Genomic DNA, 18492 nt, shown 5'->3' with positions numbered 1-18492 from the left:
GGGGTGTAGGGGCTGGAGGAGGTTACAGAGATAGGGAGGGGGTGTAGGGGGATGGAGGAGGTTCCAGAGATAGGGAGGGGGTGTCGGGGCTGGAGGAGGTTCCAGAGATAGGGAGGGGGTGTAGGGGGATGGAGGAGGTTCCAGAGATAGGGAGGGGGTGTAGGGGCTCGAGGAGGTTACAGAGATAGGGAGGGGGTGTAGGGGCTGGAGGAGGTTACAGAGATAGGGAGGGGGTGTAGGAGCTGGAGGAGGTTACAGAGATAGGGAGGGGGTGTAGGGGGATGGAGGAGGTTACAGTGATAGGGAGGGGGTGTAGGGGATGGAGGAGGTTGCAGAGATAGGGAGGGGGTGTAGGGGGATGGAGGAGGTTCCAGAGATAGGGAGGGGGTGTAGGGGATGGAGGAGGTTACAGAGATAGGGAGGGGGTGTAGGGGCTGGAGGAGGTTACAGCGATAGGGAGGGGGTGTAGGGGGATGGAGGAGGTTCCAGAGGTCGATTCCTCCTCCACCCGGAGGTGTGAGTGACTCCCTGTGATGAAGCTGAGTTGAGCAGAGCAGGAGGATTGAAGGTTTGGGAGGGAAGATTGTCAGTCGGGAGCAGAGGGAGGCCCCTTCCCCCTGACTGATCCCGCCCTGCCTGTCCTGCACTTACAGAGAGCTGCTGTGTTGGAACGTTACCTGGAGCTGAACAACATCACCACAGCCGATCTGGACACCATCCAGTTCAGTGGTCTGGGCAACTTCATCTGCGGAATGAAGGAGGCGCAGATTAACCAGCTACAGAACGATGCGGTCAGGTCAGTCCCCGCTGCTTCATACAGGCCGTGCTGTCCCTGTCCTGGGAGTGTTTGATGGGGACACTGTAGAGGGAGCTTTACTCTGTATCTAACCCCGTGCTGTACCTGTCCTGGGAGTGTTTGATGGGGACAGTGTAGAGGGAGCTTTACTCTGTATCTAACCCCGTGCTGGACCTGTCCTGGGAGTGTTTGATGGGGACAGTGTAGAGGGAGCTTTACTCTGTATCTAACCCCGTGCTGGACCTGTCCTGGGAGTGTTTGATGGGGACAGTGTAGAGGGAGCTTTACTCTGTATCTAACCCCGTGCTGTACCTGTCCTGGGAGTGTTTGATGGAGACAGTGTAGAGGGAGCTTTACTCTGTATCTAACCCCGTGCTGTACCTGTCCTGGGAGTGTTTGATGGGGACAGTGTAGAGGGAGCTTTACTCTGTATCTAACCCCGTGCTGTACCTGTCCTGGGAGTGTTTGATGGGGACAGTGTAGAGGGAGCTTTACTCTGTATCTAACCCCGTGCTGTACCTGTCCTGGGAGTGTTTGATAGGGACAGTGTAGAGGGAGCTTTACTCTGTATCTAACCCCGTGCTGTACATGTCCTGGGAGTTTTGATGGGGACAGTGTAGAGGGAGCTTTACTCTGTATCTAACCCCGTGCTGTACCTGTGCTGGGAGTTTTGATGGGGACAGTGTAGAGGGAGCTTTACTCTGTATCTAACCCCGTGCTGTACCTGTGCTGGGAGTTTTGATGGGGACAGTGCAGAGGGAGCTTTACTCTGTATCTAACCCCGTGCTGTACCTGTCCTGGGAGTGTTTGATGGGGACAGTGTAGAGGGAGCTTTACTCTGTATCTAACCCCGCGCTGTACCTGTCCTGGGAGTGTTTGATGGGGACAGTGTGGAGGGAGCTTTACTCTGTATCTAACCCCGTGCTGTACCTGTCCTGGGAGTGTTTGATGGGGACAGTGTAGAGGGAGCTTTACTCTGTATCTAACCCTGTGCTGTACCTGTCCTGGGAGTGTTTGATGGGGACAGTGTGGAGGGAGCTTTACTCTATATCTAAACCCGTGCTGTACCTGTCCTGGGAGTGTTTGATGGGGACAGTGTAGAGGGAGCTTTTCTCTGTGTCTAACCCCGTGCTGTACCTGTCCTTGGAGTGTTTGATGGGGACAGTGTAGAGGGAGCTTTACTCTGTATCTAACCCCGTGCTGTACCTGTCCTGGGAGTGTTTGATGGGGACAGTGTAGAGGGAGCTTTACGCTGTATCTAAACCCGTGCTGTACCTGTCCTGGGAGTGTTTGATGGGGACAGTGTAGAAGGAGCTTTACTCTGTATCTAACCCCGTGCTGTACCTGTCCTGGGAGTGTTTGATGGGGACAGTGTAGAGGGAGCTTTACTCTGTATCTAACCCCGTGCTGTACCTGCCCTGGGAGTGTTTGATGGGGACAGTGTCGAGGGAGCTTTACTCTGTATCTAACCCCGTGCTGTACCTGTCCTGGGAGTGTTTGATGAGGACAGTGTAGAGGGAGCTTTACTCTGTATCTGACCCCGTGCTGTACCTGCCCTGGGAGTGTTTGATGGGGACAGTGTCGAGGGAGCTTTACTCTGTATCTAACCCCGTGCTGTCCCTGTCCTGGGAGTGTTTGATGGGGACAGTGTAGAAGGAGCTTTACGCTGTATCTAAACCCGTGCTGTACCTGTCCTGGGAGTGTTTGATGGGGACAGTGTAGAGGGAGCTTTACTCTGTATCGAACCCCGTGCTGTACCTGTCCTGGGAGTGTTTGATGGGGACAGTGTAGAAGGAGCTTTACTCTGTATCTAACCCCGTGCTGTACCTGTCCTGGGAGTGTTTGATGGGGACAGTGTAGAGGGAGCTTTACTCTGTATCTAACCCCGTGCTGTACCTGTCCTGGGAGTGTTTGATGGGGACAGTGTTGAGGGAGCTTTACTCTGTATCTAACCCCGTGCTGTACCTGTCCTGGGAGTGTTTGATGAGGACAGTGTAGAGGGAGCTTTACTCTGTATCTGACCCCGTGCTGTACCTGCCCTGGGAGTGTTTGATGGGGACAGTGTCGAGGGAGCTTTACTCTGTATCTAACCCCGTGCTGTCCCTGTCCTGGGAGTGTTTGATGGGGACAGTATAGAGGGAGCTTTACTCTGTATCTAACCCCGTGCTGTCCCTGTCCTGGGAGTGTTTGATGAGGACAGTGTAGAGGGAGCTTTACTCTGTATCTAACCCCGTGCTGTACCTGTCCTGGGAGTGTTTGATGGGGACAGTATAGAGGGAGCTTTACTCTGTATCTAACCCCGTGCTGTCCCTGTCCTGGGAGTGTTTGATGAGGACAGTGTAGAGGGAGCTTTACTCTGTATCTAACCCCGTGCTGTACCTGTCCCGGGAGTGTTTGATGGGGACAGTGTCGAGGGAGCTTTACTCTGTATCTAACCCCGTGCTGTACCTGTGCTGGGAGTGTTTGATGGGGACAGTGTAGAGGGAGCTTACATATCCGTAACTGAAATGGAATCTTTCCTGTTGCGGGGCAGGAATGCGGCCAGGAGCTTCGGTCAGCTGACCTGTCCCCCCGATGTCCTGGACCTTCTCAAGAGGAAAATGGCGGTGGTCTTCGGCCCGATGAGCGGGTGGTCCGACGCTCAGATGTCTCAACTCGGGAACGTAGCCGGTAAGAGAGAGCGCGTCACCGCCGCTCTGCGCAAACCCTTCCACGTGACTCCCTTCGAGAGGTGGGGGCTGGGGTAAGGGGGGGGGGGGGGCAGTGTCTCGCCTGCGACCTCCGTCTGTCTCTGACTCACTGGTGTTCTGGGTCAGCGTTTCAAAAAACTCCAGAGTGTATTCTGGAGTTCACCTGACCTCTAACCTTTTGTTGAATTTGGCTCTGCCTTCCCTTCAGGTGCGATTCAGCAGTCTTTCCATACTCATTAATCAAATCAAGCTTTATTCTAAGAATAACATTTCTATAAACACAAAGCAAGAATTTTTATCAATTGCCAACATAAATACACCCACTGTCTTTAGTTACTGTAATCAATGCATAACACTTGATGAATTCGCCCTTAACTGTTCCAATTCAAAAACAAAATCCCCCAAAACCCTTTTTCACAGGCGTGACCCAGCACTCTGCCTTCTCACTTGTATAAGACTGGCTTTTCCTGAGATTCTGACCCCGCCTCACCAGCAGCTTTTACGTTACCAAAACAGGTGGCTATAATCAATGGGTTTTCCACTGGGGCAGATATTGAAAATGAAAATACAGAGAGACAGGCCAGAAACACTTCCCTGTCTGAGTCCACGGCAGCCAACTGTGAACAGCTCACGGAGCCACAGCCCAGCTCCACCCACACAATGACATCACTGAAGCCATGTGATAAGATAAAAAACCTTTCTTAAAAGGGACACTCCCATGTCACCGGGTCTTGGGTCCAAACCGCTGCGAGGTGAGCGGTGTCAGGTGGGGTTCAATCCCGCTCGCAGCGCTGAGAGACCGCCGCGAGCGAGGAACACCCGCCCCCCCCCCTCCCCCAACCGCACCCGGTTCCCAAACGGGATCCTGCTGAGCACCAATTGGGGTGACACCTTTCCTGGATTCCCCTTGAGGGCATTGGTGACCGTGGGCCCCCAGGGGCCCCACCCCCCCCCGGTTACGTCGGCCAGGGTAGCAGAGAGGTTTGTGGCCTCGTCCCCAGGGACCCCCCCCCGCCCCCAGCTCGCGGAATAGGCGTCCCAGAGACGAGTACCCCATCGCGGCCAAACTGCCTGTCGGGTGCGGTCTTGCGCGCCGTCTCGGGGTTCAAGGTCGGAGGCCCCGTTGCCAGCCTCCTGCCCCCTCAGTGCGTCTCGCTGCGCGCCTAATAATCTCCTCTCTCCCCTCCCCCCCCCCCCCCCCCACGTCCCTCTCTCCGACCCCTACAGCTGGAGCCAGCAGCCAGGACCTGATGAGTTTGAGCCGCTCCGTCATGCCGTACGTCAGCTCCACCGCAGTCGCATGCATCCCGCCCGAGAGATTCCAGGTGGAGTATGGCGGAGGAGGGGGATTGGGATCAGTCAGGGTGGAGGGGTGCTGGAGGGGGAGGGAGAGGCCATTTGTGCAGCCCAGAAGGTCAGAGTCACGTTGGGCAAACAGAAGGAGTTTCCAAGGAAGGCTCTCCCACCCCTGTCCTCCTCGGGAGCCTATTGAACAGACATTATAGGAAATGTCCAGAAGACAAAGGGTTAATGCCGTACCATAATTAATCACTAGATGGAGCTAGATGCTATGTAAAGCCGTGACTCGCAGACTTCTGGGAGAAGGTTGGAGAGGAGAGCTAGAGAGAGCAGCGATAGAGAGCTCAGTACAGCATTAGATGCAAGGGCAGCATGGTAGCATATTGGTTAGCACCGTTGCTTCACAGATCCCGGGTCCCGGGTTCGATTCCCGGCTTGGGTCACTGTCTGTGCGGAGTCTGCACGTTCTCCCCCGTGTCTGCGTGGGTTTCCTCCGGGTGCTCCGGTTTCCTCCCACAGTCCAAAGATGCGCAGGTTAGTTGGATTGGCAATTCTAAATTGCCCTTCAAGGTTAGGTGGGGTTACTGGTTATAGGGGATAAGGTCGAGGCGTGGGACTTGGGTCGGGTGCTCTTTCCAAGGGCCGGTGCAGACTCGATGGGCTGAATGGCCTCCTGCACTGTAAATTCTATGATAGATAGAGTATTGAGACTAGTGTAGTTGAGTGTAGATTATACATTAAATTATTGTTTACTCCGGGAGTAAGTGGTCAAGCTTAATTAAGTACTATAAATAAATGTTAGCTTTGTCAATGAACTTAGCTTCTGTGGTCTTTGTGAACACTACAACATCCATCCTGAGTACAATAATCACAAAGAACACCACATGGTACCAGGAGTGTGTTACTAAAATGTAAGCATTAAGGGTTAAAAAGTTAGCTCAGAGTCTCGAAAGAAAACAAGAGCAATCGAGCCGCTACATAGATTCATAGAATTTACAGTGCAGAAGGAGACCATTTGGCCCATCAAGTCTGCACCAGCTCTCGGAAAGAGCACCCTACTTAAGCCCACACCTCCACCCTTTCCCCGTAACCCTACCTAACCTAAGGGCAATTTTTGCGCGGCCAATCCACCTAACCTGCACGTCTTCATAGATATAATTTACAGTGCAGAAGGAGGCCATTCGGCCCATCGAGTCGGCACTCTTGGAAGGAGCACCCGACCCTATCCCCATAACCCAGTAACCCCACCCAACACTAAGGGCAATTTTGGACACTAAGGGACAATTTATCACGGCCAATCCACCGAACCTGCGCATCTTTGGACTGTGGGAGGAAACCGGAGCACCCGGAGGAAACCCACGCACACACGGGGGGAGGACGTGCAGACTCCGCACAGACAGTGACCCAAGCCGGGAATCGAACCTGGGGGCCCTGGAGCTGTGAAGCAAGTGTGCTATCCACAATGCTACCGTGCTGCCCCCCCAAAGGCAGATCTCGAAGACAGCACCAAGTTGCGGATGGCAAGCTGGGGGGCCTGAAAAAGCCAGCACGCCTCTGGGCGAGCGCTAAACTCAGCCTAAACTGGAAACATTTGAAACAGGAATTTCTTTTATCGGCCTTTGCCTTGATCAGCTCCTGATCGCGGAACAATCACGCTCCGCCTCGATTTGGCTGGGCTGCAGGCATGGGAATTATTTCATTCATTTCAATTCACAGACAGAAAGGATGAAAAAATGTTTGAACAGGCGGTGGAGAAATTTGATGCAGGTTGGAAAACGCGCGTCAATGAGACGTACGACCGACACGTGTTCGGGAAAAGGGCTGCCCCTGAGAGGAGAATCGATTGATTCATTTATTACGGATTTAAGGCTAAGAGCACAGGCCGCTAATTTTTCCTCCGTTGTGGAGTCGATGTTGCGGAATCAAATAGTCTTTGGCATTTATGATGAGCGATTGCGAGAAAGGTTATTGAGAAGACTGATTCCCCCAGCCCCTACACCCCCCTTCCTATCTCTGTAACCTCCTCCAGCCCCTACACCCCCCTTCCTATCTCTGTAACCCCCTCCAGCCCCAACACCCCCTCCCTATCTCTGTAACCTCCTCCAGCCCCTTCACCCCCCTCCCTATCCCTGTAACCTCCTCCAGCCCCTACACCCCCTCCCTATCTCTGTAACTTCCTCCAGCCCCAACAACCCCTCCCTATCTCTGTAACCTCCTCCAGCCCCTACACCCCCTCCCTATCTCTGTAACCTCCTCCAGCCCATACACCCCCTCCCTATCTGTGTAACCTCCTCCAGCCGCTACACCCCCTCCCTATCTCTGTAACCTCCTCCAGCTCCTACACCCTCTCCCTATCTCTGTAACCTCCTCCAGCCCCTACACCCCCCTCCCTATCTCTGTAACCTCCTCCTTCCCCCACACCCCCTCCCTATCTCTGTAACCTCCTCCAGCCCCTACACCCACTCCCTATCTCTGTAACCTCCTCCAGCCCCTACACCCCCTCCCTATCTCTGTAACCTCCTCCAGCCCCTCCCTATCTCTGTAACCTCCTCCAACCCCGACACCCCCTCCCTCTCTGTAACCTCCTCCAGCCCCTACCCCCCTCCCTATCTCTGTAACCTCCTCCAGCCCCTACACCCCTTCCCTATCTCTGTAACCTCCTCCAGCCCCCACACCCCCTCCCTATCTCTGTAACCTCCTCCAGCCCATACACCCCCTCCCTATCTGTGTAACCTCCTCCAGCCCCTAAACCCCCTCCCTATCACTGTAACCTCCTCCAACCCCTACACCCCCTCCCTATCTCTGTAACCTCCTCCAGCCCCTACACCCCCTCCCTATCTCTGTAACCTCCTCCAGCCCCTACACCCCCTCCCTATCTCTGTAACCCCCTCCAGCCCCTACACCCCTTCCCTATCTCTGTAACCTCCTCCAGCCCCTACACCCCTTCCTAACTCTGTAACCTCCTCCAGCCCCTACACCCCTTCCCTATCTCTGTAACCTCCTCCAGCCCCTACACCCCCTCCCTAACTCTGTAACCTCCTCCAGCCCCTACACCCCCTCCCTATCTCTGTAACCTCCTCCAGCCCCTACACCCCCTCCCTATCTCTGTAACCTCCTCCAGCCCCTACACCCCCTCCCTATCTCTGTAACCTCCTCCAGCCCCTACATCCCCTCCCTAACTCTGTAACCTCCTCCAGCCCCTACATCCCCTCCCTAACTCTGTAACCTCCTCCAGCCCTCACACCCCCTCCCTATCTCTGTAACCTCCTCCAGCCCCTACTCCCCCACCCTATCTCTGTAACCTCCTCCAGCCCCTACACCCCCTCCCTATCTCTGTAACCCCCTCCAGCCCCTACTCCCCCTCCCTATCTCTGTAACCTCCTCCAGCCCCTACACCCCCTCCCTATCTCTGTAACCTCCTCCAGCCCCTACACCCTCTCCCTACCTCTGTAACCTCCTCCATCCCCGACTCCCCCTCCCTATCTCTGTAACCTCCTCCAGCCCCTACACCCCCTCCCTATCTCTGTAACCTCCTCCAGCCCATACACCCCCCCTCCCTATCTCTGTAACCTACTCCAGCCCCTATACCCCCTCCCTATCTCTGTTACCTCCTCCAGCCCCTACACCCCCTCCCTATCTCTGTAACCCCCTCCAGCCCCTACACCCCCTCCCTACCCTCTCCCTATCTCTGTAACCTCCTGCAGCCCCTATACCTCTCCCTATCTCTGTAACCTCCTCCAGCCCTACACCCTCTCCCTACCTCTGTAACCTCCTCCAGCCCCTAGACCCCCTCCCTATCTCTGTAACCCCCTCCAGCCCCTACACCCCTCCCTACCCCCTCCCTATCTCTGTAACCTCCTCCAGCCCCTATACCTCTCCCTATCTCTGTAACCTCCTCCAGCCCTACACCCCCTCCCTATCTCTGTAACCTCCTCCACCGCCTGCACCCCCTCCCTATCTCTGTAACCTCCTCCAGCCCCTACACCCCTCCCTATCTCTGTAACCTCCTCCAGCCCTACACCCTCTCCCTACCTCTGTAACCTCCTCCAGCCCCTACACCCCCTTCCCTATCTCTGTAACCTACTCCAGCCCCTATACCCCCTCCCTATCTCTGTAACCTCCTCCAGCCCCTACACCCCCTCCCTATCTCAGTAACCTCCTCCAGCCCTTACACCCCCTCCCTATCTCTGTAACCTCCTCCAGCCCCTACACCCCTCCCTATCTCTGTAACCTCCTCCAGCCCCTATACCCCCTCCCTATCTCTGTAACCTCCTCCAGCCCCTATACCCCCTCCCTTTCTCTGTAACCTCCTCCAGCCCCTACACTCCCTCCCTATCTCTGTAACCTCCTCCAGCCCCTCCCTATCTCTGTAACCTCCTCCAACCCCAACACCCCCTTCCTCTCTGTAACCTCCTCCAGCCCCTACCCCCTCCCTATCTCTGTAACCTCCTCCAGCCCTTACACCCCCTCCCTATCTCTGTAACCTCCTCCAGCCCCCACACCCCCTCCCTATCTCTGTAACCTCCTCCAGCCCCTACACCCCCTCCCTATCTCTGTAACCACCCTCCTCCAGCCCCTACTCCCCCTCCCTATCTCTGGAACCTCCTCCAGCCCCTACACCCCCTCCCTATCTCTGTAACCCCCTCCAGCCCCTACACCCGTTCCCTATCTCTGTAACCTCCTCCAGCCCCTACACCCCTTCCTATCTCTGTAACCTCCTCCAGCCCCTACACCCCCTCCCTAACTCTGTAACCTCCTCCAGCCCTCACACCCCCTCCCTATCTCTGTAACCTCCTCCAGCCCCTACTCCCCCTCCCTATCTCTGTAACCTCCTCCAGCCCCTACACCCTCCTCCTATCTCTGTAACCTCCTCCAGCCCCTGCACCCCCCTCCCTATCTCTGTAACCTCCTCCAGCCCCTACACTCCCTCCCTATCTCTGTAACCCCCTCCAGCCCCTACACCCACTCCCTATCTCTGTATCCTCCTCCAGCCCCGACACCCCTCACTATCTCTGTAACCTCCTCCAGCCCCTACACCCCCTCCCTATCTCTGTAACCTCCTCCAGCCCTTACACCCCCTCCCTATCTCTGTAACCTCCTCCAGCCCCTACACCCCCTCCCTATCTCTGTAACCTCCTCCAGCCCTCACACTCCCTCCCTATCTCTATAACCTGCTCCAGCCCCTACACCCCTTCCCTATCTCTGTAACCTCCTCCAGCCCCTACACCCCTCCCTATCTCTGTAACCTCCTCCAGCCCCTACACCCCCTCCCTATCTCTGTAACCTCCTCCAGCCCCTACACCCACTCCCTATCTCTGTAACCTCCTCCAGCCCCTACACCCCCTCCCTATCTCTGTAACCTCCTCCAGCCCCTCCTATCTCTGTAACCTCCTCCAACCCCGACACCCCCTCCCTCTCTGTAACCTCCTCCAGCCCCTACCCCCCTCCCTATCTCTGTAACCTCCTCCAGCCCCTACACCCCTTCCCCTATCTCTGTAACCTCCTCCAGCCCCCACACCCCCTCCCTATCTCTGTAACCTCCTCCAGCCCATACACCCCCTCCCTATCTGTGTAACCTCCTCCAGCCCCTAAACCCCCTCCCTATCACTGTAACCTCCTCCAACCCCTACACCCCCTCCCTATCTCTGTAACCTCCTCCAGCCCCTACTCCCCCTCCTATCTCTGGAACCTCCTCCAGCCCCTACACCCCCTCACTATCTCTGTAACCCCCTCCAGCCCCTACACCCCTTCCCTATCTCTGTAACCTCCTCCAGCCCCTACACCCCTTCCTAACTCTGTAACCTCCTCCAGCCCCTACACCCCTTCCCTATCTCTGTAACCTCCTCCAGCCCCTACACCCCCTCCCTAACTCTGTAACCTCCTCCAGCCCCTACACCCCCTCCCTATCTCTGTAACCTCCTCCAGCCCCTACACCCCCTCCCTATCTCTGTAACCTCCTCCAGCCCCTACACCCCCTCCCTATCTCTGTAACCTCCTCCAGCCCCTACATCCCCTCCCTAACTCTGTAACCTCCTCCAGCCCCTACATCCCCTCCCTAACTCTGTAACCTCCTCCAGCCCTCACACCCCCTCCCTATCTCTGTAACCTCCTCCAGCCCCTACTCCCCCTCCCTATCTCTGTAACCTCCTCCAGCCCCTACACCCCCTCCCTATCTCTGTAACCCCCTCCAGCCCCTACTCCCCCTCCCTATCTCTGTAACCTCCTCCAGCCCCTACACCCCCTCCCTATCTCTGTAACCTCCTCCAGCCCCTACACCCCCTCCCTATCTCTGTAACCTCCTCCAGCCCTCACACTCCCTCCCTATCTCTGTAACCTGCTCCAGCCCCTACACCCCTTCCCTATCTCTGTAACCTCCTCCAGCCCCTACACCCCTCCCTATCTCTTTTACCTCCTCCAGCCCCTACACCCCCTCCCTATCTCTTTAACCTCCTCCAGCCCCTACACCCCCTCCCTATCTCTGTAACCTCCTCCAGCCCCTACACCCACTCCCTATCTCTGTAACCTCCTCCAGCCCCTACACCCCCTCCCTATCTCTGTAACCTCCTCCAGCCCCCACTCCCCCTCCCTATCTCTGTAACCTCCTCCAGCCCCCACACTCCCTCCCTATCTCTGTAACCTCCTCCAGCCCCTACACCCCCTCCCTATCTCTGTAACCTCCTCCAGCCCCTACACCCCCTCCCTATCTCTGTAACCTCCTCCAGCCCCTACACCCCCTCCCTATCTCTGTAACCTCCTCCAGCCCCTACACCCCCTCCCTATCTCTGTAACCTCCTCCAGCCCCTACACCCCCTCCCTATCTCTGTAACCTCCTCCATCCCCTACACCCCCTCCCTATCTCTGTAACCTCCTCCAGCCCCCACACCCCCTCCCTATCTCTGTAACCTCCTCCAAACCCTGCACCCCCTCCCTATCTCTGTAACCCCTTCCAGCCTCTGGTGGGGGGCCCTGAACTCTGTAATACACTTCCTAAACCTCCTCCGCTTCTCTCTCCATCCCTCTCCCTCTCCCTCTCCCTCTGTGTCCCTCCCTCTCCGTCTCCCTCCCTCTCCCTCTCCCTCCCTCTCCCTCTCCTCCCTCTCCCTCCACCTCTCTCCTCCCTCCCCCCCCTCACCCTCCCTCCCCCCCCTCACTCTCCCTCCCCCTCTCCCTACCCCCCCCCCCCCTCACTCTCTCTCTCCCTCCCCCCAGCACACCTTTTTTCGCCTCCCCTGGCTAGCGTCCCCTGTGCCTGGCTGTCCCAATCTGTTTGATGGCCGTTTGTGTGTGGAAGGTCCTGTCGGAATCTCACCACGCCTCGGCTGAGATACCGCCCCACCCCGCAGAGGGGCAGCTGAGGTGGGGAGGGGGGCATTGGCGAGAGAGGTCATTCAGAGCCTGCAGGAGAGGGTGGAGGGGGTGACGGGTGTGGTTGGGGAGGGGAGCGGGAAATGAATACAGACGGGCCGTTGACACCCCCCCCCATCACCATTTCTGTCCCTTGTAGGCTCTCTCCGTCTCCCAGCTGGAGAACCTCGGACCGGAGAACGCGGCAGCCGTAACCAAGGCCCAGTTTGAGGCCTTGTCTGAGGATCAGCAGTCGGCTGTAAATGAAGCACTGGGTATCCCCGCCAAGGTCTCCAAGATCCTCGGTAGGTCCTCCGAAACTCCGCAAACCCCTCGTAGCGCTCAGAAATCTCTCGATGGGTCAGCGATAGACCCAGCGACTGAGGTTCCAGGATCCCGTATCGGAAAGGTTTCCAAAGATTCACCCCCAACAACCCCATCCCAACCTCCACTTGGAGTGCTGTGTACACTTCTCCATATACCACAGTTAGACTCCATGTGACACACTGTACATGGGTCTGGTCTCGGTGTACCTCAGTTAGACCCCACTTGACACACTGTACACGGTTCTGGTCTCCATATACCTCAGTTAGACCCCACGTGACACACTGTACACAATTCTCTCTCCATATACCTCAGTTAGACCCCACTTGACACACTGTACACGGGTCTGGTCTCCGTATACCTCAGTTAGACCCCACTTGACACACTGTACACGGTTCTGGTCTCCATATACCTCAGTTAGACCCCACGTGACACACTGTACACAGTTCTCTCTCCATATACCTCAGTTAGACCCCATGTGACTCACTGTACACGGGTCTGGTCTCCATATACCTCAGTTAGACCCCATGTGACTCACTGTACACGGGTCTGGTCTCCATATACCTCAGTTAGACCCCACTTGACACACTGTACACGGTTCTGGTCTCCGTATACCTCAGTTAGACCCCACTTGACACACTGTACACGGGTCTGGTCTCCATATACCTCAGTTAGACCCCATGTGACACACTGTACACGGGTCTGGTCTCCGTATACCTCAGTTAGGACCCCATGTGACACACTGTACACGGGTCTGGTCTCCGTATACCTCAGTTAGACCCCATGTGACACACTGTACACGGGTCTGGTCTCCGTATACCTCAGTTAGACCCCATGTGACTCACTGTACACGGTTCTGGTCTCCATATACCTCAGTTAGACCCCACTTGACACACTGTACACGGTTCTGGTCTCCGTATACCTCAGTTAGACCCCACTTGACACACTGTACACGGGTCTGGTCTCCATATACCTCAGTTAGACCCCATGTGACACACTGTACACGGGTCTGGTCTCCGTATACCTCAGTTAGACCCCCATGTGACACACTGTACACGGGTCTGGTCTCCGTATACCTCAGTTAGACCCCATGTGACACACTGTACACAGTTCTGGTCTCCATATACCTCAGACCCCATGTGACTCACTGTACACGGTTCTCTCTCCATATACCTCAGTTAGACCCGACTTGACACACTGTACACGGGTCTGGTCTCCATATACCTCAGTTAGACCCCACTTGACACACTGTACACGGGTCTGGTCTCCATATACCTCAGTTGGACCCCATGTGACACACTGTACACAGTTCTCTCTCCATATACCTCAGTTAGACCCCATGTGACACACTGTACACGGTTCTCTCTCCGTATACCTCAGTTAGACCCGACTTGACACACTGTACACGGGTCTGGTCTCCATATACCTCAGTTAGACCCCACTTGACACACTGTACACGGTTCTGGTCTCCATATACCTCAGACCCCATGTGACATACTGTACACGGTTCTCTCTCCATATACCTCAGTTAGACCCGACTTGACACACTGTACACGGGTCTGGTCTCCATATACCTCAGTTAGACCCCACGTGACACACTGTACACGGTTCTCTCTCCATATACCTCAGTTAGACCCCACTTGACACACTGTACACGGGTCTGGTCTCCATATACCTCAGTTAGACCCCATTTGACACACTGTACACAGTTAGAGTCTCCGTATACCTCAGTTAGACCCCACTTGACACACTGTACACGGTTCTGGTCTCCATATACCTCAGTTAGACCCCACTTGACACACTGTACACGGGTCCTGGTCTCCATATACCTCAGTTAGACCCCACTTGACACACTGTACACGGTTCTGGTCTCCATATACCTCAGTTAGACCCCACTTGACGCACTGTACGCGGTTCTGGTCTCCGTATACCTCAGTTAGACCCCATGTGACCCACTGTACACGGGTCTGGTCTCCATATACCTCAGTTAGACCCCACTTGACCCACTGTACACGGGTCTGGTCTCCATATACCTCAGTTAGACCCCACTTGACACACTGTACACAGTTAGAGTCTCCGTATACCTCAGTTAGACCCCACTTGACGCACTGTACACGGTTCTGGTCTCCGTATACCTCAGTTAGACCCCACTTGACACACTGTACATGGGTCTGGTCTCCATATACCTCAGTTAGACCCCACTTGACACACTGTACACGGGTCTGGTCTCCATATACCTCAGTTAGACTCCACTTGACACACTGTACACGGTTCTGGTCTCCATATACCTCAGTTAGACCCCACTTGACACACTGTACACGGGTCTGGTCTCCATATACCTCAGTTAGGCTCCACTTGACTCACTGCACACGGGTCTGGTCTCCATATACCTCAGTTAGACCCCACTTGACACACTGTACACGGTTCTCTCTCCATATACTTCAGTTAGACCCCACGTGACACACTGTACACAGTTAGAGTCGCCGTATACCTCAGTTAGACCCCATGTGACACACTGTACATGGTTCTGGTCTCCATATACCTCAGTTAGACCCCACTTGACACACTGTACACGGGTCTGGTCTCCATATACCTCAGTTTGACCCCACTTGACACACTGTACACGGTTCTGGTCTCCATATACCTCAGTTAGACCCCACTTGACGCACTGTACACGGTTCTCTCTCCGTATACCTCAGTTAGACCCCACTTGACACACTGTACACGATTCTCTCTCCATATACCTCAGTTAGACCCCACTTAACACACTGTATATGGTTCTCTCTCCATATACCTCAGTTAAACCCCACTTGACTCACTGTACACGGGTCTGTTCTCCATATACCTCAGTTAGACCCCACTTGACACACTGTACACGGGTTTGGTCTCCGTATACCTCAGTTAGACCCGCTTGCGCGCGTCCAGTACATATTGAGGCTCTGGGGAATGGGTGAAAAAGACACAAGAGAATAATCCCAGAACTGAGAGATTCCTACGACTGGACAGATGAATGAGTTTAGGTTCTTTTACCAGAAACATGATGGACCAGTGGGACTCGTCCCCTCGGCGAGTGGGGGAGAATGTGGGACTTGCTCCCACAGTGAGTGGGGGGAGAATGTGGGACTTGCTCCCACAGTGAGTGGGGGAGAATGTGGGACTCGCTCCCACTGGGAGTGGGGGAGAATGTGGGACTCGCTCCCATGGGTAGTGGGGGAGAATGTGGGACTCGCTCCCACGGGGAGTGGGGAGAATGTGGGACTCGCTCCCATGGGGAATGGGGTAGAATGTGGGACTCGCTCCCACAGGGAGTGGGGGAGAATGTGGGACTCGCTCCCACAGGGAGTGGGGGAGAATGTGAGATTCGCTCCCACAGGAAGTGGGGGAGAATTTGGGACTCGCTCCCACGGGGAGTGGGGAAGAATGTGGGACTCGCTGTCACGGGGAGTGGGGGAGAATGTGGGACTCGCTCCCACGGGGAGTGCGGAAGAATGTGGGACTCGCTCACACTGGAAGTGGGGGAGAATGTGGGACTCGCTCCCACGGGGAATGGGGTAGAATGTGGGACTCGCTCCCATGGGCAATGGGGGAGAATGTGGGAGAGAATGTGGGACTCGCTCCCACAGGGAATGGGGTAGAATGTGGGACTCGCTCCCACAGGGAGTGGGGAGAATGTGGGACTCTCTCCCACGGGGAGTGGGGGAGAATGTGGGACTCGCTCCCACGGGGAGTGGGGGAGAATGTGGGACTCGCTCCCAGGGGGAGTGGGGAGAATGTGGGTCTCGCTCCCACGGGGAGTGGGGAGAATGTGGGACTCGCTCCCACTGGAAGTGGGGGGAGAATGTGGGACTCGCTCCCACGGGGAATGGGGTAGAATGTGGGACTCGCCTCCCATGGGCAATGGGGGAGAATGTGGGACTCGCTCCCACGGGGAATGGGGTAGAATGTGGGACTCGCTCCCACAGGGAGTAGGGAGAATGTGGGACTCGCTCCTACGGGGAGTGGGGGAGAATGTGGGACTCGCTCCCACGGGGAGTGGGGAGAATGTGGGACTCGCTCCCACGGGAGGGGAGAATGTGGGACTCGCTTCCCACGGGGAGTGGGGAGAATGTGGGACTCGCTCCCACTGGAAGTGGGGGAGAATGTGGGACTCGCTCCCACGGGGAATGGGGTAGAATGTGGGACTCGCTCCCATGGGCAAATGGGGAGAATGTGGGACTCGCTCCCACGGGGAGTGGGGGAGAATGTGGGACTCGCTCCCACAGGGAATGGGGTAGAATGTGGGACTCGCTCCCACAGGGAGTGGGGAGAATGTGGGACTCGCTCCCACGGGGTGAGTGGGGGAGAATGTGGGACTCGCTCCCACGGGGAGTGGGGAGAATGTGGGACTCGCTCCCACGGGGAGTGGGGAGAATGTGGGACTCGCTCCCACGGGGAGTGGGGGAGAATGTGGGACTCGCTCCCACGGGGGAGTGGGGGAGGTGAATCGGAGAGATTAATTTAAAGAGGGGGGGGGGCTGAAGGAGAATAAACAGTCGAGGAATTCAGGAATAGACAAAATGGTGATGGGGGAAGGTGTGTGCGAGGCCCGTGTGGAGCAGGAAGGCCAGCACGGGAGCAGTGGGCCCGAATCGTGCTGGAAACACGAATTCCACACCAGCTGGGCGCTGGGACTAACCTGCCTCTCTCTTTGCCAGCCGTGTCGCACAGCCCGTAGTCCGAGCTGCTTTGGACTGATTCACGTGGCCCACACGCTCCTGCTGATTCTGCTGCTGACACTCTGATCCCCCGCTTATCATTCCGAAGACGGGAAGCCCAGGAGCGCCCCTCCCCTGATCAATGCTGCGGGCGTCCCTCTCGCGGTGCCACCTCCTCCTGCTGCCTGATTGCTGACCGCTTGCTGCTCGCCGCTCGCCCGACCTACCGACTGTGTGAAACAAATGCCGAGCGGAGGCTTTGTAGAATCGACGTACATTTGTTAATTGTGCTTAAGAATGAATGATTACTCGAAGCCTGTAGTGTCGCGGCTTCCGAGTCAGGATGAACTTCACTCATTGCCGAATCTCCAATTAAACAATTACCATTTCGCTCTCACGTGTAAGAGGTTTTATTTGCTGCCTTTCCCCTCCTGGTGCCATGCGTTCACGGAAACAAACGGCTGATTTTCCATTTTGTGCTGACGTCGGCGTGGGAACGGTTACGCCAGGAAGAACGGCGCAAAGGGCCGCACCGGTGCTCCGTCCGCTGCGGGGGGTGGGGGGGGGGGTAGGATTTACCTGCGGATGCGGCTGGAGTATTCCCGGCTCCGTCGCCGCGCAAGCGCAGGCCGTTGCGCCGTTCAGCTACCACCGGGCTTGTGGAGTACCGAGCTGGCCGGAACGGCAGAGGTGCCGTTACCAGTGCCCCTAAACTCGTGCCCCTACGCGATGCCGCCTCCTCCCCTTCCCACACCGACCCCTCCCTCACTACCCCACTTCCTGATCGTTGCAATGTTCGCCACCCAATAATGGTTCCTGAAATTCGGAAGGGCCAGCCCACCCCCTCTGTAACCTCCCCCAGTCCCTAGACCCCCTCCCTATCTCTGTAACCTCCTCCAGCCCCTACACCCCCTCCCTATCTCTGTAACCTCCTCCAGACATTACACCCCCTCCCTATCTCTGTAACCTCCTCCAGCCCCTACACCCCCTCCCTATCTCTGCAACCTCCTCCAGCCCCTACACCCCCTCCCTATCTCTGTAACCTCCTCCAGCCCCTACATCCCCTCCCTATCTCTGTAACCTCCTCCAGCCCCTACACCCCCTCCCTATCTCTGCAACCTCCTCCAGCCCCTACACCCCCTCCCTATCTCTGTAACCTCCTCCAGCCCCGACACCCCCTCCCTATCTCTGTAACCTCCTCCAGCCCCTACACCCCCTCCCTATCTCTGTAACGTCCTCCAGCCCCTACACCCCCTCCCTATCTCTGTAACCTCCTCCAGCCCCTACACCCCCTCCCTATCTCTGCAACCTCCTCCAGCCCCTACACACCCCCTCCCTATCTCTG

At 56.3% G+C, this 18492-nt stretch overlaps 1 protein-coding gene across 1 annotated transcript in view; it reads left to right on the top strand.

The window, feature by feature from the left end:
* The window catches only part of LOC140407024 (otoancorin-like), a gene marked incomplete at its 5' end in the record, with an annotated part of 58747 nt that extends 41203 nt beyond the window's left edge, over positions 1 to 17544 (top strand). The window contains 5 exons of the mRNA XM_072494806.1: positions 654 to 796; positions 3330 to 3466; positions 4714 to 4811; positions 12290 to 12434; positions 17148 to 17544. Coding sequence (XP_072350907.1) covers positions 654 to 796; positions 3330 to 3466; positions 4714 to 4811; positions 12290 to 12434; positions 17148 to 17167 — 543 coding nt within the window. The remainder of the gene's footprint in view (positions 1 to 653; positions 797 to 3329; positions 3467 to 4713; positions 4812 to 12289; positions 12435 to 17147) is intronic.
* Positions 17545 to 18492: the final 948 nt, after the last annotated feature.

This window comes from Scyliorhinus torazame, unplaced genomic scaffold (assembly GCF_047496885.1).
Source record: "Scyliorhinus torazame isolate Kashiwa2021f unplaced genomic scaffold, sScyTor2.1 scaffold_1100, whole genome shotgun sequence".
Lineage (NCBI taxonomy): Eukaryota > Metazoa > Chordata > Chondrichthyes > Carcharhiniformes > Scyliorhinidae > Scyliorhinus > Scyliorhinus torazame.
The sequence above is the reverse complement of the archived record's forward strand: the minus strand, read 5'-3'. Positions and strand labels throughout refer to the sequence as shown.